The sequence below is a fragment of the Rhinolophus hipposideros genome, assembly GCF_964194185.1.
Source record: "Rhinolophus hipposideros genome assembly, chromosome: 5".
In the NCBI taxonomy this organism is placed as follows: domain Eukaryota; kingdom Metazoa; phylum Chordata; class Mammalia; order Chiroptera; family Rhinolophidae; genus Rhinolophus; species Rhinolophus hipposideros.
This window is the reverse complement of record NC_138051.1, coordinates 70,823,204-70,844,012: the sequence shown is the minus strand read 5'-3', so window position 1 is coordinate 70,844,012 and position 20,809 is coordinate 70,823,204. Positions and strand designations below refer to the sequence as shown.

The following is a 20,809-nucleotide window of genomic DNA, read 5'->3' as shown; positions in this document are numbered from 1 at the left end:
TCATGTCTGATCCCCATCCCACTGCCCCAGGCTGCCAGCTAGAATAACGTCCAGAAAAGAAAAGAAAAAAAAGATTCCAGTTTTCTAAGCCTTCAGTGAGAGAGACTTCATTTTTAGAGCATCTCTGAGAAGTTTTTATTTCCTCATTTTATACAGGAGTCTGACTGCACCGGGCACACGGCCCATGAGGTGCCCAGCCAGCACTCAACACGGGTTTGTTTTGACTCCTAAAGCCGCGCAACTGACATGTATGTTCTACGACCCCAGAGGTCCACCGATCAAGACACATGCAAATCTCTCCAAGACACAGAGGAACGAGAACGACCTTAAGAAGTCTGTAAGTGAGATGGGATTTATAAGATATCTGACTTCTTTTAGTCTGGCAAGTTTATTTAAATGTCTTAGAAAAATTATTTCATTTTTAAATAGAATCACAGGTTACATTTTAAGGGATATAGTCACATTTGGGAAAATAATCAGGTTTCTATCAGTTTGACTGGTATTAACTCTTTCTTAATACAACAGGTTCAAAATGCTGCTTTCAACTGCTTTCCTTTAGCCGTTCAGATGGAACCGTCTGTATCCCTAACAACGAATTAAAGTGCAGCTTCCTGCCCCCAAAGGATTGAGATTTACCTTCGAGTCAGGCTCAATAAAGTGAGATGCCAAAGCGATCAATTATAGCTTTCTAGACATTCAGAGAATAGAACTACGGTGTTCCAACCTCTGGAAAATGTTCCTTATAGGAGCTTAAATGCCTCCAAAGAAATGGCAGGGCCCTGCCACGTAGCACATGCTTTCATTTCCCAGCTGGCCATTTTCTTTTTAGGCACCACAACAGCTTTTGAAGTTTTAAAGGTGATATTTGGTAACTACCTCTAGCCACACAAGTCACATTCTCATTACACATATTCTAAAGTTAAAATGAAGTGTTTCAAGTTTCTGTTGAGAAGATTTAAAACTCGTTTTGAGCTTGTTGATTAATGTCTCAATGCCACTCAAACATCATTTTAAGGTTTTTATCTTTTCCGTGGCATTGAAATCCAAGGCACAGAAACTTTGATACTACTACTAAAAGTTACACAATAAATTTTAAAAATTGGAAGTCTTTTGAAGGTGCTTGTGGCAGGTAATAGATTATTGTCTGTCTCGCAGACTATATTCAATCAGAGCTTCACGATAGTAATAAAACTAAATACATGTTTAGAAGCCCATGTACAAAGTTCTTTTCATACTTTAGCTTATTTCCATAACCACTGCCACCCGCCTCCTGAGGTATGTAGAACTAGCTTGCTTATCTACATCCTGAAGATAAAGAAACCAAGGCGTAGACACAGGAAAGGTGAGAGAAGTGCTGAGGAGCTCACGACCAAACCTGCAGTCTCCCAGACATGTCCAACAGTCAGCATTTCATTTTAATTCAAATCATTTATCTTTAAAATCAAGCAACATAGTCAAAACAAAATAAAAGCACAAAGTTCTATAGACCATGCCTTTGACAGCTTACACAGAAGCAAAATACCTGGTAAAATGAAATCCTTTCCACTAATCTTTCCTCTGTTTCTTCCACCAAACTCACAGAGGGCAACGTAGAGACAAGAATTTCCAGGTCCTTCTCAAGAGACGCATAGTTTTCATCATAATCTTCCCATTTCTAGAGGATTAAGAACATAAAAATCAATGGGAACCCTTTTCTAGATTAATTCTGTCATTTTCTAGAAAGCATACATATAAAAATGAACTAAGACTGTACAAACTTTACAGGTTCCGGGGTTTCTGAGAGATGTTACCCACTCTAGTTAAGAGCTCAGTGTCTAATGGAAAATAATTCCACTGCCTTTGGAGATAAAGTTTGTAAAATCCAATTGGCATTCGTGGTTTATGCTTGTCTCATCAAATTGAGTACGGACAAATATGATTAAGTGATGTTATGTTCACAGCATATACTTCTGTGGAGGCCTCAGAGCCGTACAAGAATCTCTCTTATTTGGAAAGGCAAAGAGATAATTTTTAAAGCGTTTCTAAGCAGAAGCTACTGTAAGGCTGTTTCTGCTCTCCCTGCCCAATCCCTAGTGCCTCGAACACTACCCTTCCATACTGCTGAAAGGTGCTGGGTTACACTTTATCAAGGGAGTACTACTGCCTGAGTGTGAATCTTGCCTTTTCCTGGCTCCCTCTTTCCATAGAAGCCCACCTCTAGGGTCTCAGCACACTACACGGCGGACTTAAGAACACTCAATATTATCTGCTGGAAAAATAACCACTTTACTAATTCTCATATCCACTGAAATAGTGAGTTAGCTGGCTATTAGGGGCGCTCACTGGGATCATGAAGTCTTTTTTTTTTAATACCATGAAATATTACTATAAATATCAATTTGACACACTAACTAAAAAATTTTATTACCATAAAATAACACCATATCCTATCACATTATAAAGTTGACTATTTCCTTGCTTTTTGTTTATTTCCTGTATGTGCTAATATCCCCTGTGTTCAAAAAGTTAAAGGGGAAAATCTTAAAACTGAGAAAGAGCTTTGTGCAAGCTTAATTTTTTTCTTTGAACTGGGACAAAGACTGTCACGAACCCACTTCAGCAACAGAAAGAACATCTGAGCCTGTCCTCTGGGAAGTACAGTTTCTGAACCACTGACTATTTCGTACAAATGATCTCATTCAAGATCTCAATGTGCTTTCAATTTTGTTTGCTTGTACGACACAAACCTAGAAGGTAGACTGATGCTGTACCAACCCTAACTGACATATAAGAACCCTCAGCTAATATTCCATCCAGGGAGCAACAGTCAGAACCAGACCAGGGTACTATATTCCTCATTGTTAGTTCCCATTTAATTACTGCTTAATGATAACTAGATACTTGTTTTCGACACCTGAGGTGGTGGTTGAACATCTGGAATTCCCAGCTCAAGTACAACGTTTATGGGACCCAAATACCTGCAACAAACTCTGTAGCTTTATTCCACACTGGTGTGACTTTTCTTCGAGTGATTTAACCTCTTTTACTTGTTCTGCCCAAAATGACTCTTTCTTTTGCAATAAAGAAGGAAGCATTTTGTTGGAGTATGTTTGGATCAACAGCATGTCAGCAACAAGCTTCTGGAAAAAAAGCTGTAAAATAGCGGTTTTTAATATTTATTCCTACACTGTAAAAATCTTAACGACCAAGTTACTTCAATTTTTTTATACTGTTATATTTGCTTTTTTAATCCAAAATCCCAGGATAGCCATGTAGAGTCAAACACAGGAGAAAACAAACTATGTATATCTGAGTTTTCGAACAGAAATGGCATTTTAACAATACATAAAGAAAAATCATCCTAAGTAATATTTTCCACCAAATAGTTAAAGGGCAAACATTAATTAGTCAATTTCCATTTCCAGTGAGATCCTCCTAAATCAGTTATTTTGAGGTTAAAGAAACTTTACAAAAAGGTAGATATTGACATAGCTGAATCATTTCAAGACAATAAGCTGGATGGACAGATGTGTTAGCCCAAAAAGCCCACATATGCAACAGCTGGGGGTTCCTAAACTCTGACTCTTAACTTCTACTACTCAATAAGAAGACTAAATAAAGGGAATCTGTTGACATGGTCTACTGGGATACTGGGTACGTAAAAGCTCCCAGAAGGCACGTTAAGAATATTTAAAGGGGAAGGCTTTCCTTCGCATGGTGGTTCTCCATTTACATCAGCTGTCCTAATTATTTGGAGGAAACTCTTATGTGAATCCCTTCTCCTATTCCTTGAAAAGGATATAGACTGGTTTATAAAAGCAGCTAGCACAGAGCTGGGCACATTGGAGATATCAATTGATATTATTTTCTTCACTTCCTTGATACATATTCACCTTTGAATTTCTTAGACTAAGGTCTCTTTATCAAAGGCCTTGACTTAAAGCTTGTTAAAAGTCAGAACTATGTCTTTCACAATTTTTATTATTTGCACTTAAGTTATTGCATATCTTTACGTGGTGATCATGAGGTTTTTTTTATTTAATGAAATAAGAGGAAAACTAAAGGATTTACTGCAGCATATACGGGTATATATTTATATATTTAAATACATATTTCTTTTGATTTCAATTCTCAGGAAAGCCTTTCCAAACCTCCCAAATTCAATTTCCACCACTGAATGCTCTCTAAGCATGTATCCCAAATTTAATTTTATATTTGTTTAAATCACTCCTTGATAAAAATGTCTTTTCAATCAACTGAAAACTCCATGAATGTAAGGAACTGCATCTGCTTTCATTCACAATCATATTCTTAGAGTTTAGCAGCGTCCCTAGCACACAGTGAACACTCTAATAGATGTTTGTTAAAAGAATGAATGAATGATGTATTATTTCACCAAGGAAGAAAATGGATGCTCTCTATTCACACTCAGAACAACTTAGTCTATGAAAAGGTGATCTGACCTGTGTATCTTACCTTGTGATTTTGTATTTGAGCCTGTAAGGCAAGTTTATTTTTGGTTTGTTGTAAGTGGTCATGAGCAAGCTTTTCCTTTCCGATATTCACTAGTTCCACCATGCCTTGCAACAAAGCATCTTGCTGGCTCTCACTGATGAAAGGGCTGCTGAGTTCTGAGTACCTGGCTCTCAGGATATCCCACATACTGTCAAGTACATCCTGAGAAGAAAGAGCAGGTGTGCACAAATATTTTCATCCAACCATGAAAATAATCCATATGCAGAACACACCTAAACTCCCTTGTGGAAAAAAAAAAGTCTTACTCCTTATAATCACAGTAATTCCCTGACCGATGGTTTTCTGCTCAGACATACCTCTAATTTGTAAACCTCTTGGAGTAAAGCATAAGGTAAACGAAGCCTCTCCCCTTCGGCTCTTAATTTTGCCACACAGCTCTCAGCGTTCTGCAGATCCAGAGTATATGCATCTGCTTTCTAAAGAGACAATGCAAAAAAGTAAAACCCTTTAGTAAGTTGGAGAAGAATGTGTATTCATTTTGAAAACATTAAAGAGTAAAGACTTAAAGTTAAAAATTAAAAAAATTAAAATTAAAAATTAAACAGTAAAGAATTACTGCCCTCACCTCTAGCTCTCCCCAAAGATCCACGGTTGACAGTTTGTTCCTAATGCACTCTAAGCACGTACGGGCAGACGACACGTGCCCAGCCTTAACCTCACTGAATTGCACACATTCTGTTCTGCAGTTTGCACGCTCACTGATCAGTTCCTCAGCATCTCCTCTGGTCAGTACAAACATTACCTGGCTCCTTGTAAACACACATGGCACGCCGTGGTAAGGCTGCACATTGCGTTAGTAACAGTCTGCTCTTAATGGACTTCTGGGCTGGTTAGAGTTTTTAATTCAGGCAGTGCTGCCAGGTCCACCCTTGAATATTTATGGACATATTTATCTTTATGCACTTGTCTTATTTCCTTGGGATAAGTGCAACCCAACACCTAGAGCAGTGCCTGAACATTGCACGTCCTCGATTAATACTTGTTGAATAAATGAATGAAGTGAAACTGCTACTGGATGGAAGAGCATTTATGCTTAATATTCTAATATAGTCTAGCTAATGAGCCCTAGAAACTGGACCAATCAGCACTCCTACCAAGAGGGGATGGGGCTATTCCCAACACTGTACAAACTTAAAATTTTGCCCAGTTGATAGGTGAGTGGTCTTTTGTTGTTTTGATTTACACTTCATAAAGCACTACTTAAGAGATGGTTTTAAAGGTCAATATATATTTTTTCTTTTTTTAATTTACTTAAGCCTTGCCATTGTTCACAAAGGGAAGTGGCTCAGAAGCATAGCTTATATACAAGACTCTTTGGTCCAAGGTTAGGTCAGTTTGAATTATTTTGACTTGATTACCTGAAACAGTTCATCAGTACTCTGGCCACTAATTTCATTCAAAGACTGTTGTAAAGATGTTTTATTCTTAATAAGTTGGTCATATAATCGCTTTATTTCATTCTGTATAAAAAGATAAATGCGGGAAACAGTGAGAATTTCATTTAAGCCTTCAATACCGTTTTTTTTCTTTTTTTTTTAAATTTAGTTGTCCTTCAATAGTTTAGTGGTTATCAGGGGGAAACAGAAGAGGTGGAGAGATAGAAAAGAGTAAAGGGAGTCAAATATATGGTGACAGGAGATCTGACTTTGGGTGGTGAACACACAATGCAATATACAGATGATGTATTGTAAATTTTACACTTGAGACCTGCATAATTTTATTAACCAATGACACCCCAATAAATTTGAAAAATAGATACAAATAAAATTTAGTTGCCCTTGTGTTATTAGAAATTTCAAACATATACCAAAACAGAGCAATCTTTGCACTACCATGATCCGGCTTTAACAACTATTGACTCGTGACTGGTCGTCTGTCCTCTGTGCTCTCCCCCGAGCTTTCTTGACTGTACCTAACCTTCCTTCCCTCAGATTATTTTGAAGCAAATCCCAGGGATCATATTATTTCATCAGATGTGTTTCAGTATGTATCTCTAAAAGATAAATATTCCCCCCTTTAAAAATACTACAGATCAAAACCAATTCCTTAGTATTATTAACAGTCCAGACAGGGATCACATTTTCATAATTGCCTATAATTTATCTTTCTGGTGTGTTTGAATTGGGATTAAATAAGGTCCAATAGGCTGCAAAAGATTAACAGATGTCTTAAGTCTCCTGTAATCTCTCAATGCTCCCCACCCATCTCTCTTTTCTGTTTCTGGCATGGGGTTGGGGTGTGTGTGAAAAAATAGGTCATTTATTCTGTACCGCTCCCCACTGTGTGCATTGGTTGACTGCACTCTCACTGTGCTACGTCCCTTGTGTCTATTTTACTTAAATCCAAGAGGCTTTATCAGATTCAGGCTTGATTTGATGGGCACGATTCCTTCATAAGTGTTGTGTTTCAATTTTTTTTCCATTAGACAATTTTAATGGCTTCTTAACCAGTCTACCTGCCCCATGTCTCTCCTCCAATACACATTAGACAATGCCAGATGAATCTGCCCGAAATATTCATGAACTGTCCTTCCTTTGCTCAAAAACTTTAATGGTTCCCTCTTACCTAGAAATATTCCCATACAACACCCATTAAGTGGCTGAATGTAATATAGGAAAGAAACATCAAGTTAGTTCAACATAACAAATTCACATCTGAAAATTGAGAAAGGGCCTTGCTTTTCAATGATCTCTAACTATGAGCAGCAGAATTTAAACACCTTTACAGAAAGAATGTGTCGTCGCTTTCCTTAGCAATTCCTATTCACGAATGCTGCCAGGAATAGGAATTAATGGAAATGAGGAGCCCACGCTGTAACATAAAACAATGCCAAAGCCGGCCGAGTGCCTCTCCCCGTACCTGGTAACTGTGGTTATAGTCGAGGCCAGCTTTCAGGGACTTGCTTCTCGATGCAGCTGTGGCCTGCATATGCTCTATGTAACGTTGGAGGCTATCAAAACATGCAGGGAACACGCTGGTGTTCTTGCCAGGCCAAGCCATGGCTTTCAAAAGATCACCTTTCTTGTCACTCATAGCTAAGTGAAGTTTTTTCAGCTCAAGAGCCAGTGTCTGCAAAGTGGAGAGGCAGGAAGACACAGTGAATGAGCTCTGAGATTAGGAGGCTTCAACTCTGGCTTACCTAGCGGGCAGTCTGGGGTAATGGTCAACACATGGGTGTGTTGGAAGTTCCCTACCTCGAAGTGCACCTGCTGCGCACAAACATCCTCTCTGACGAGCTCAGGTGTCTGCAGCATCTGCTCTACACTTCCCAGGCACTGACTGAGGGTCAGAAATAGTTCAAATAATTTTTTATCCAAGTTTCTGTATGTTTCTTCGCTCATGTTTTCCTGAACCAAGAAGAGAAAAGAAAAAATGAAAATCGTCAGGATTCCTTGCCTTCCTAAGCCTACATTTCCCATGGTTTCCGTTGTAGTTTACAATTTATGTTATACTTTTTTATAAGTAGTCATTTCAAACACTTTGTGAAATAGGTAGCAGAATAAATAAAATTAAGATGTTAACTCTGAGAGATACAAGCTTATAAAACTCAGTGTTAGGCAGGGAGTTGACTATTGAATGGAATTAAGAGGCAAATCATAAGATAAAGGACTTCCTTAGTGGCGCCACCCAGGTGGAAGTGTGGTCCCAGATAAATCACACTATCCCTCTTCCCATTGCTCCCACCTCTCACATTTTAATGTATGAGAAAATGGGTTAAGGAAACCAGGTTATGTCTTGGAGAAGGAAAACAAGTCAAGAACTGTTATAAGGAAGTAAATTAATTTTTCAAGAGAAACAAAACAAAACAAAAAAGAAAGTTGAAGGGATTCGTTAGAAGGAGGTATAGTATCTTAAAGCTAGGGATGGTACAGCATGGTGACTATATAGTTAATATCACTATACTGCATATTTGAAAGTTGCTAAGAGAGTAGATCTTAAAATTTCTCGTCAGAAGAAAACAATTTGTAACTATGTGTAGTGAATATTAATTAGACTTATTGGGTCAGCATTTTACAATAGATACGAATACTGAATCATTATGTTGTACATTTGAAAGTAATGTAATGTTAAATATTAACTATATCTCAATTTTTTTAAAAAAGAGGGATGGGTTGTGGAGCAGGGAGGAGTTAGGAATGTCAATTATAGGTTGACTGTAAGAACTAAGGCCAAGCTTAGATGTAGGATTCCAAGCAGGGATCCTAGGGTTGTGCAATTATGCCCTTGTGAGTTTAACAGCCACAGGTCTATTTTAGTATAAACTGCTGGAACCATCTCTTTTTCTTTACCCATGATCACTTTGAAATTTTTGACCAGTTACAAGTGATTTAGGAGCATGTCAAAGGTAGTAACACCCCAATTTGGGCTGTTTCCTACCGTCTTCTCTGATGGAAACTTAACATTACCCAGTACATGGTCTCAGCATTAAGCCTACTCAAGGTTGGAAACCTTGCCAAAACTCCTTCTCACCATCCCTCCCACCTTCCTTCCTCAGTCTCCCAATCCCAGAGCACCACTGCAGACAGTACTAATCAATCACGATCCTTGTTCTTGCTAATCATAGACTCGGGTTCAGAAGCATCTGCACTTGGTGGTCTAAGCAGCCCTACCACATTTATCAGGGTTGGCAAGAGAAATAAATTCTATTTGCAATTCTAGGACCCAATCCATTATGTGTTCCATTATTTGTCTGTAAATAAAATCATGACCAATTTACAATATTGTATCTCCCTTCTTTTTTGTTATTGCAATGAGGAAAACATGTAACGTGCAGCTGCTACCTGTGTCTGAAGATTATTGGCTTCTTGACGTAGGTCTTCAAGTTGGGTGGTGTAAGTTTTCAGTTCTTCAGTTGTTGGGTATCTAAAGTTATACACACTCATGCTAGGTAGAATACTTGTATCTGTGGCAACCTGTTTGAAAAAGGGAAACCTTATTGCAGACAGTTTGAGATCCTGCTGATGTTAATGTAGAACAGTAAAAATGCCTTAGCACGATAGCCTCCAAGTTTCCTTCCTGGTTTATAAGAAAAATAATTAAGTTTTAAATATTTTGGACAGCTTTGAAAAGTCATGACAGGCTTTACTTAAGACATTTAAGAGTCCATTTAGATATCAGAACAAGGGAAAACAAACCATAATTTGAAAAACAGTAAAATCGTTAATCCTTATATTCAGTAGCAATGCTATCCATGTTAGCTGTTTCTCTTTCCATTTACTATATAGCCAAGTCTTAAGAGAAAATAGTCGCCTCCAGAGACTGATCTGAATCTCAATTTGCAAGTGAAAAGCTAAACTAGTATTGAAAATGAGCTGTTACTTCAGAAGAAAGAATGATTCAGAGTTGTTTCTTTTCAAATTGGAAAACTAACACATAAAAAGAACCAGGGTGGTGATACTCTGCTTAGGGAAAGAATGACTGATGATGTTCTTTTCTTGGAGAGAGAACTACATACATGTGACAGTGTGTATAACAAGGAGAAACCAAGTCTAAAGTCCTACAATGAGTTTGATTCAACTTTAATTGGTCAAATAAGGTTCTCTGCAGAGTAGAAGAGAACTGAAAAGTTCCCACCAGATTGGGGCATTGGAAAATCACTGGTAACCTTCTCCCCGGCCCTTTGAGTGCAAAGTTGAAGGCAGAAGCTTGATTAGCTGTGAGCAACAGTGCTATGCTGCTCGTGGGCTCCCTGTGTAAAGGGAAATCTAGCAGCAACTGGCATAGTATAAATAAAACCATTAATGGCAATGATAAGCTGTGTTGGTGAGAATACTTATTGACAGGTACCACTGGCACAAGGGCGGGCACACCCCAGATTCCAAAAATCTTTTGATGAATGAATGACATCATATAGCACTGTATCATTTTTAAAGTGTTTTCCACATATATTATTCATTCAGTATAGAGTAACTGAGATTTTATGTATGATGGTTCAAGTGCTGTGTCAGGCCCTCAAATGTGAACCAGGCAGACACGGTCTTTCTCCTCATCCCATCTCATGGGGGATGCAGACAAATAAATAGGCACACAGTCTAGTCAGAGCTATGGTCAGGGTACTCTGGAAGCACAAAGGAGGGGTACCTAATGCAGATTTCCAGGAAGGTGGAAAGGTGTCAGCCAAGTGGAAACAAGCCACTGGCCTCTTTACTTTCTGAAAATAAATTGCCACAGTGCAGAACATACATGTGTACTTAATGAATGCCTGTTGGACCTTCAAGGATTAACATGCTTATTTGCACCGTGTGCAGACTGACACTGACCTGAGGAGCCACAAGCTCAGGAAGAGGCGGCCTTATCTTTGACGCGAGTTCATGATCTAAATATTGCCACTTAGCTCCACTTTGGCTCTGAGTTGACAAGACTGAGTCTGAGGCATCATTTTCAGGGCTCGATGCCTCATCACTTTTAAGGAAAAACAAAAGGTAAAAAGGATAATTAACATACAAAAACATGTATTACTTTCAGACAATGTTTTGCAAGTGAAACACATTCTTAGTTCTCCCAACCATCAAACTATTCAATGTCCCGCTCTTTAAAAATGTTTTACCTCACAGATGATATCTGAGTTGTATCTTTATCGTGTTGGCAATACTTGGGCCACATTTTCTTGGCATTAAATTCTATGAATTTGATTAAGTCTTTCTGTTCCATTGGTTTCAACTCCAGAACCTATAATTGAATAAGATTCAAATGGTTCAATCAATCAAGGTTTTCAATTAGTACTCAAGAGTTTCTTCTGTTGAGATAATCTGTTTTTGAAACACTTCCTAAATCATCATTTAGTATTTTTCTTTTTTGCTTGCTTGTTCTCATTAGCTTTCATTTCTCAAAAATCTACTTAAAACATTCACACAATGACCAAGTGTTGTTTAATACATATTACACACATGGAAAGTCACCAAAACTATACTAACACATATTGAAATAATAGGGAAAGAGGGGTTACAGAGGTAAGTGCACCCTGAAGATATTTGCTTAGTTTAAGATGCAAGTTTATAACGTAGCAAAGTTAGAAAGTCCCCAAAGTAGCAGCGAAAGAAAGCAGTTGTCCCTGCACATAAAGGAAGACCCACACATCATACTTTCCATTCAGTCACATAAGCAAGTGCTCTAATGGCAGTTCAGTATTTAGTTCAAAGGGAAATTCCATGTAGAAAGCTTTATTCTTATCCTTATAACTTTTAGGGGCTGAAATTACCTGTTGCTGCTGGAAATCTTTTTGTCTGATGAATTGTGGCCTTTCCATTATAACAGATTCAAATTCAGAAAGGTTATGTGTTTGGAGAACTTTTTGATGCTCTGAAGGTTTCTTCGGAATGGTAGAATGCTACAAAAAAGTATATGATGGCAGACTATTTAAAAAAAAGGATCCAGTTTATTTCAATTCTAATAATGAGACTACATATTGGAAACATTTTATATGAAGTAAATGATTGCATTGTTATTTACTATAATTAATACTATGACTTAATGCACTTATTTTATAACAACTTCAAAAACCACTACATTTTGATTTGAATTACTAAAAGTCAGGAAATCTATTGCTTTTTTCCCTTAAGGACACAGTAAAACAAAAAAATCAAAAATAGAAATAGCATTATGCTTATAAATTCAAATTTTCCCTATGTCTACAACATAAGTCGATTTTTTTAAAAAAGAGAGAGAACATATTAGGATGAAAGGGGAACCAGTGTATTTTCAGCTAATCTTATTTCTGTGAATATAAGACCTCCAAGTAGGAACCACCATCTCTTAAGTATGGATGAAAATCTTATATAGTAAGATACTACTCATAAAACGCACATCTGCATTTATAAATATCAAATGCTTTTAAGTCACAAGAACACCTTATGATACTTTAATCAATACATATAAATATTTGTCAATGAATAACAAAAGTATCCTGGAAACAGGTTTTATGTTTCTGATGTCAAATTTTAATCTTATCTATAAAGGCTTCATTTTCCAGTCAATGGGGGTCACAAAATCCCTTTAAAATGCATCCTTCTTTTATGAAGAAGGCTACACCAGACCATATCACCAGCAAGATCAACCCAATCAAACCAACACAAATCAAATCTACACCATCACTAATAACAACCTAGATTGAAAAACTGCCCAGCAAAATGGAACCAGTAACAAAAGCCTGAGCAACCATCCCTTACAGTGTGAAGAGGCATAATTCTTTCTTAGTATAATTCCCCTGTAGTTGTTTCATCACCTGCCCCCAGAGTTCCTTCCTGATAGCTTACCGTATACCTACATACATGTTTATACACAGCGTATGTTACCTGGTCCTCACTGTATTTCTCCTGAAGCATCAGCTGGACTTTTTCCAAATTACACTTCACAGTTTTCAGTTTCAAGGAAAGTGCTTCAGCCTCTTGCTGAGTGGCTCCACTATCTCCCAAGACCTGATCTTTGCAGTTGTCTAATAGAGAGGCAACCTTGTGTTCAATCTCTGTTAGCATCGTCTAGGAAACAAAATCATTTCATTATTTATAGTTTTGGTCTTGAGCAATTGTTATACCTCAACATGTTAGATTCACTCTCTCTACCTAAATGTATATAAGAAGTCCCAGACACACAGGTTGGAGGGGATGTTGGGGAGAGAGAAAAAACCTTCCGTATAATTCTTGTGCTTTTCAACAGGTATACAACCAAACCAACGCCAAATTGCAGCTGTCATTCTCTAAAATAATCTAACATAAGTGATTCTATAATCACATTAGAAAACACAGCTGAATGTATCCAGCATAACATAGTGGTTAAGAACAGACACTGGTGTTAGACTGCCTGGGTTCAGATCCCAGCCTTGCCACTTGGTAGCTGGGTAAACTTAGTAGCCAGGCAGCTTATTCTGCATGAGGGTGCCTCTAGTCATCTGTAAAATGGGGAGAATGACAGAACTTACCTCTTGGGGTCACTTTGAGGAGTTAATTATATCCATGTACTTTGGCCAGTGCTTGATAAATAGTCTGCTCTTATTATTTTTTTCCCCACCTTCCTGACCTATTTCGGTTGCAATCCAAGTATTGAGTAGTGATAAAAAAAGAATTCCACAGAACTCGGAAAATTCTTTCCCCTTTCTTTCTAGAGCCAAATAAGCTTCCAAAATATCATTAAGAGGACCACAGAAGAAACAATTTGGAACCTAAAACACTAAGTCATTGATACAACTGGCCAGCTTACGCACGGATCTAAAAACGAATCAGCTAGACAAAGTTAGGTTTCCCAGTAAGTCACTGTCATTCCTTCTCAAGAGATCAAGTTTGCTCTGTCCTGGGGCCCAGGAGTCCAAATGCCACGCCAACTGGCTGGGCACACAGGGCAGTAGCAGTGTTCAGACTCACATTCCGGAGCTGTGATCACCTGGTAAAACCTCTGTACGTGACTCAGTTGAGAAACAAGGAAAAACTTTATCCTTAAAACAAATTTTCAAATAATGTGTCTTACAACTCCTCCATCCAAGCAAACTACTCGTACCCTATACACACACTTCTAAGCTTAACAATATGTACTCAGATTCCGAGTGGCTATAAACAAAGTGTACTATAATTTTATGCACTTTTTTCCATTTAGCTATTTTATTTATATATATATATAATATACATATATATATATACATATTTATACACACACACACAAATTAGGTTGATGCAAAAGTAACTGTGGTTTACAAAACTAAAAGGTTAAAATAATTGCAAAAACTGCAATTACTTTTGCACCAACCTAATACTTTTTAATGTGTCTGTATACATATGCTTCATGATTCCCATTTTAATAGCTGTAAGTTGATATTGCATTAGTCACTTAACAATAGGGATATTGCTAAGCCTTTAAGCTGTTTTCAGTTCTTCATTTTTGTAATTAATGCTGCCATAAATATTTTTCTCCTTTTTGTGTTATTTTCAGAGGGTAAATTTAAAGCAATGGTCAAAGAATATTAAGTCAAAAAGATGAATATTTTATATGCTAACAGCTGACCTTCCAAAACATTGAGCCAATCAGAGAGAACTATCAGACATTAGTGGGTCTATTTCTCCAGAGTTTTCCAGGATGATACAATTTTTGCCAATGCAATGTAGAAACAAGACAGCTATTTTGATCTACATGTTTTTAATAATCAAGGTTGAACACTTCTCAAATTATCAAATATAATTTTTCTCGACTGATCTGTTTCTCCTGTCCTTTGGACTTTTTCCCACTGAGAATTTAACCTTTTATAGACCACTGTAAGGCTTTTTATAGGTTTCAATATTAAATTATATATGGCATGGTGTGATATAAATGAGCCAAACCTATCTCCTGCATATTGGCTCCTATGTTGTTTATGTGTTCACAGTAGGCCAGGATCATTTGCTCAAACCCTACTGGTGCCAAACTCAAAACTGGACCCCACATCTGTTAGCCACGGTTAAGACAATCTCTGGGGCTCTAAAAGACCCCAGTCTCTGCTGCCCTTTGTAGCTCTCAGACATTACCTAGACACACAGGCTCCTCTGGATTCCCAGATCCCGGGGGAAAGTGCTGGTCCTCTTCCCCTTCCGGGTTGGTGGCCCCACCCCTATCCCACTGTAAGGTCTCCTGCTGTGCAGGACTTCCCAGTCCACCAAGATCCTGCCAAAACAAGGCCCAAATAAAGCTCGCTGTGTGTTACCGCCACCTTGTGGCTGTCTTTTCTTTGAGCAGCCACCAAATCCTTGAACTCACTACAAGTGCACAGAGGAGGGGATCTGGTGATGATCAAGGAATCGGTATGGGGTCTTCTCCCAGTCAGCAGGAGAAGAAACTGGCAGACCGATCCTGGATAGCCTTAAGTGGCTGGGACTCAGCATTTGAAAAGCCACAGGTTCAGTTTAGCACAGCAGTGCTCTGTGTTGTAGTATATTCTCTTCCACACTCCCATGCCTCGTCAACCAGGCCACGTGGTCGTGACAATATCTGAGTGCACCCCCCCCCCCCCCCCGTCAGAGGTGACTTCTAGGGTCAGAGGTGCTTAGCTGGCCAGGGAACGAGGTCAGCCTGCCTGCCTGGGTCCCCCATTAGGCAGGCACGGGCTATTGTAAGACTGTGGGCCTGAAATGAAAGAGGGGAGGAGTGCCTGCCTTGGACAGAAGGGTGGACTACCCACCACCCCATTATGGTCTGTGGTGGGAGGAGTTCGGTGTGGCCAGGCCAGTGAGACGGGGTACTCTGAAAGGATGTCCTCACGGCTGGGAACCTCTCATTTGTCAGTGGCAGACAAATAAGCCAATCAGGCAGAGACTGCAGTCCAGGGCTGGTCTAAGCACCGTTGGGGGACACTCAGTCTCAATTATGCTGCTGCGATGTCAACATTCCAGTCCCTCCCTGGAGGGATGTAGATATAGGGATCCCAAACTTTGGGGTGAGCCTGCGAATGTTACTGAAAGTGACTAAAGGCAAGGAAGTTTACATTCTGTCCCTCCCGAGGAAGAACAAGAACATCCAGAGTGAAATGGCAGCAAAGCCCTTTTATGCTGGATCTGCAAATCAGGATATTCAATTTCATTTCATCCTTTGAATAAAAATTCAAAGAACTTATTATGATGAATAAAAATAACAGTGTTTACTGAGCACTTTTTATATCCTTTATACACCAAACACGAGTTTATATTCCTTATCTCATTTAACCCTGGCAAAGTCCCAAGGGATAGCCTGCTATATGAAAAAAATGAGGTGACAAGTTCACAGTTAATGTGACAGACCTGGATTTGGACTCCAGACAGCTTACCCACTGCTGTCTCCCCAAAAAGTTGATGCCAAGATAAACAGAGGGGTCAGAGTAACAAGAAACACTGTTGCTTTAAGAAACATTCACCAGTCTTGGAAGGTGATTGGTGCAGAGGCAAGCCCTGAACTCCAACCCATCAGCCTTACCTGGCACCCGACCAGCTGTTGCTCCACCACCTGCTGCATGTCTGCGTTTAATGTTTCTGGCTCGAATGCCACGTTGGCTTCGTGCAGCCACAGTTCCAGCTTGGCCACCTGGGTCTTGCAGACATGGAGGACTTCTGCAGGCTCGGGCCTAGGATTCTCCACCGTGGCCTCAAAAGCTCCTTGCTTGTCAGAAAAGCCCGGAGTTGCAGACTTGACAGGAGGTGTGGCACCCTAAGATAAATCCAAAGAGAGTCCAGCAGTGAAAAGCCAAGAGTCCAGAGTTTTCAGATTTGGGCTTGCAAAGACCTGTGAACTTGCAGCATTTCCCCAGTTAAAAGAAAAAATATATACACAGGCAGAAGCAAGAAAGAAAACTGCACCTCCACACTCATAGCAACAATCATGTGACCTGGCGCCCCAGGTTTCCAAGCAGCTGATCTGCAGGTACACAGGTACACTGTTCCCGGGCACAGAGGACGCAAACGGGTTCCCAGTTCATTACACAGCGGGCCCCCGGAGACAGGTGAGTGTAGTGAGAGGGTGTGCATGTGGGTGTGTGGGTGTTTGAAACATTTCAGCGAATTGGCCAGTGTTTAAAGTTGAATGACACATGATTAAGCAATGCTTACATTGCTATGCACTCTGTTCAAACGGAAAAAAGAGATCTTTACACACCAGTTGGGGAAACAAGGAAATGCAAACACTTTTAACTTAACATCTCAAGTAGTTCAATTATAAAATATTGTAGGATTTTTTATTTTTATTTTTGCTAACATACATGCTGTTACTCATCTAAACTTCTCCCTATTAAATATACCGTGAGGCAGTCAAGTAATAAGCTTCAGTGGGGTAATTAGGAAACTTTTCTTCTATTTTTCAGAGAGAATCCCTAAAACTACTTTTCATCTTCTAGGTACTCAAATATTATTGAGTTAAGGATGAGATACTTATGGTATAATATTTTAAAAAGTGTAATGTATTTTCATATTGAAATAACAGGCTTGCTTATTGATCCAAGAGAAAATTTTCTCCCAGCTACCAAGTAAAAATGTTCTAGTAATTATATAATAGATATTTTCAATTTGGAGGTAAAGGGATTTGATACAGAGATACATTTACTTCCCATATCCTTTTCCAGAATACTGAAACCCTTCTAGAGAAATTCCTTTAGGAATAAGGATTTGTGTTTTGCTCTATAAAATTATTGATCTGCATACATATTTTCTTATGATTATGATGAAATACAGTGTTTTCTATATAAAACTTTACTAACTACATGTTAGCATCTAGTAATAAGGCATAGTTTTGGCCAAGCAACAAACTTCTAATGGGAGTAGCTGACAAAGGTACACCCTTAGTCAACTCAAGTGCACATTTCCCAGTGTGTGGAGTTTTGTTTAAACACAGAACTTTCAGTACAATTGAAGTAAACAAAATTGGCAAGAGCTCACAAAAACAGCAGGGTACGACAATCCCATTCATTCTCACACACACTAATGGGTATCATGAAAGCTGGTTTGGCAAAAGTGTCTCTGGGTTGTACTTGCTCCCCTTTACCATCTATTAACTTCATGTTTGCTCTTTTCTGCCTAAACACTACTTCTCCCCGGCTGTTATTAACATTTTCTTCAAGAACCATTTTCTTAAAGAAGTTTTCCCTTGCCTATACTTGGATTTACCTGATTCAATTTTCTGTTTTAATCTTCATTTTTTTTAAAAAGCAACATTTGTCTGATTTTACTGCCAGACACTAATTTCTCATCATCTGATTATTTTAATGGCAAAGATTCTGGGGTCCTCTTTTTTGTCACCTGAGATAACTGTTAATATTGATATATCTGCAAAAACAGATTTATTATCCGCCTTCCTTATTTATTCAAAAACATTATTTGAACACCTGTCATATGCCACACACATATTTTTTAAATGACAATATTGAGTTTCTTTGCTTTCTCACTAATGAGGAAACAAGAAAGCTGGATAACTAATCTAGGCTTTATTTGCTAGTTATTTGAACCTGAAAAGAATACAAAGGTAAACAGAAGAAAAAAAAAATACTTGCAACCATATAACTTCAATACTCTGGGGAACCTGCCAGTAATGAGCTCATCCATTCTTTTCATAGTCAAAGAAATCCAAGTGCATTTAATGTTTAATCAGCTCACACACCTCCCATTTTACCACTTTGCTTCTGAGGAGCTCAGGCCCAGACATAAGTTACTTGCCCAAGGTCGCACAGCTCTGTGGTATTATATTTAAAATCTGAGCTCAAAGTTTTTTCCACAATAGCCCCTCCCCACGCTTGATATCATCTCTAAATGATAGCTCCCAAGTCTAAAAGCAGAAATTATTTAAATAAATGTTTCATGGCTGTACACTTTGAGGGGGAGGGGGCTAACAAGTATTACAAGTATTTCCCGTGACAGAGAATTATGTCATCTTTACAGCATAACTGTAAATTAATTAATACCTAATCCTTTATTGGGCTCTAGAGCCGGGCCAGCATGCTAAATGGGATACACAAACCATCTATCACTATTTTACACCAGAAGCCCATTATTGTTCCAAGTGTAGAGATGAGGAAACTGAGGATTTAAACTCCTATGGTCACACAACTAGTAAGTAGAACCAGGATTCAATCTGTGATTTTATGATGCCTTAGAGTCTACAAGTCCACATTCCTGACCTAATTGAGTCCACCCTCTGGCATCCAAATGAGCCTCTCCGTTAATAAATGTCATACTGCTTGATTTCTGTATCAACACATCACCCATCTAAGTAACTGGATCCAGTTAAAATGCAAGCTCATTTTCTGACGGTAGCTATATTTCATGTCAAGATACCAACTCTTTAAACTCACTCCTTAATATTTCAGTCAGTTATACACATACTTGTACGTCGTCTCCCTCCCCCCTGCCCCTTTTTTCTAAAATGCAAAATTGCCTGGCTACGGCACAGTTGCACAGATACTACACGTGCCCCTGGGGTGGGGTGGTGGCAGTTCATTTTGTGAGGCCAAATCTAACTTGTTTCATATCTTTCAATACTAACTTTTTGAATGAGCATGGAGCTTGGAATATTCTGAGTTTGACTCCTTACTCCTCCATTTACCAGCTGTACTTTTACTCCCTGAATTTTGATTTCCTCATTTATAAACTTATGGTCGATATTAACCTACCTGATTTAATCTGAGGATTAAACAGCAAATACAAATGCCTCTAATGTCAGCTCTCATTGCCCCTGTAAGTTATAGCTACAGAAGTAGCCATTTTTTAATGGAAAGACTAGTTCATCCTGACAAATGGTGAGTAAAAAATCTCTGCTTGTTCTGTGCTACGCTTACTTTCTACATGAACATCCGACGGCAGATTTTCCAGTTCCCCAGCTAGACAGCAGGCATGGAGACATTAAGGTTCACAAAGAATGCTTGATGTGAAACACACAGTATTGCAAAACACAGAAAGCGTGTCATCTCTAGGTGCACAGAGCAGCTGGCTTGTTACACACTGGGACTTACCTCTTCTGTTTGTTTGGGGCTCAGGGAAAATTCTGGGCCTGGATCAGTGTTTAGCGAGCCTGGCACAAGAGTGTGTGCCACGGAACTGTCACACGTGCTCATTTTCCCAGCTGCCTCCTGTAAAGAGAAGCATCAGAGGTCCAGAAAAGTTCCTGTTCTGCTGCCCCGCAAGCCACTCTCCTTGCACTGGATCATTTTACAAATCGCCGGCTTGCAAAAATGTACAGAGAAGTCAGGTGGATTTCAAAAAAAAGTTTGTTCATTAGGGAAAAAAAAAAAATCAACCAGCTTTTTCAGGTTTGTCTTTATTTGAAAGGCTTAAATTCTTCACAACTCTCTAATGAATGAGGAGCACATAAGGAATCTAGAGAATTATGTATTTCAGTGGCTTATTATGACAATTACAATTAAATGAGAGTATGTGATAAAGGCCACATTCCGAATAATGAGGGAAAAGATGAATTTATTAAATTTGGGAAAAACTGCTGAGGCATTTCATCAAAATATAACTAGATCCTGTCTCACTCCAAATAATTAATTCTAATTGTATCTAATATTTAATAAAAAAAAGTTATACCATAAAAATTCTTGAAGAAAAGATGGGTGAATCTTTTCGTAATATAGGTGTGTGGAAGGACTTTTAAAACATGACAATAAATGAAAAGAATGTTATTAGGTTGGTGCAAAAGTAATTGTGGTTTAAAAGGTTAAAAAGAATTGCAAAAACCCCAGTGACTTTTGTACCCACCTAATAGTATAAACAACATAAAAAAAATAATGTGCACTACAAGAGACACCACAATCTGTTAAAAGAGAAATAACAGATTGGGATAACAAATTACAAAGTGTTACTATCCTTCTTACTCTTATAAATCA

At 38.6% G+C, this 20,809-nt stretch overlaps 1 protein-coding gene across 1 annotated transcript in view; it reads right to left on the bottom strand.

The window, feature by feature from the left end:
• The window catches only part of SYNE2 (spectrin repeat containing nuclear envelope protein 2), a 235,057-nt gene that overhangs the window by 70,851 nt on the left and 143,397 nt on the right, over nt 1-20,809 (bottom strand). The window contains exons 65-78 of the mRNA XM_081049461.1: nt 19,934-20,050; nt 16,417-16,647; nt 12,807-12,989; nt 11,714-11,842; nt 11,063-11,184; nt 10,776-10,917; nt 9,297-9,428; nt 7,710-7,862; nt 7,375-7,584; nt 5,874-5,975; nt 4,812-4,931; nt 4,456-4,656; nt 2,958-3,131; nt 1,523-1,654 (exon numbers count right to left, since the gene is read on the bottom strand). Of these exons, the coding sequence (XP_080905587.1) occupies nt 1,523-1,654; nt 2,958-3,131; nt 4,456-4,656; nt 4,812-4,931; nt 5,874-5,975; nt 7,375-7,584; nt 7,710-7,862; nt 9,297-9,428; nt 10,776-10,917; nt 11,063-11,184; nt 11,714-11,842; nt 12,807-12,989; nt 16,417-16,647; nt 19,934-20,050 (2,148 nt within the window). The remainder of the gene's footprint in view (nt 1-1,522; nt 1,655-2,957; nt 3,132-4,455; nt 4,657-4,811; nt 4,932-5,873; nt 5,976-7,374; nt 7,585-7,709; nt 7,863-9,296; nt 9,429-10,775; nt 10,918-11,062; nt 11,185-11,713; nt 11,843-12,806; nt 12,990-16,416; nt 16,648-19,933; nt 20,051-20,809) is intronic.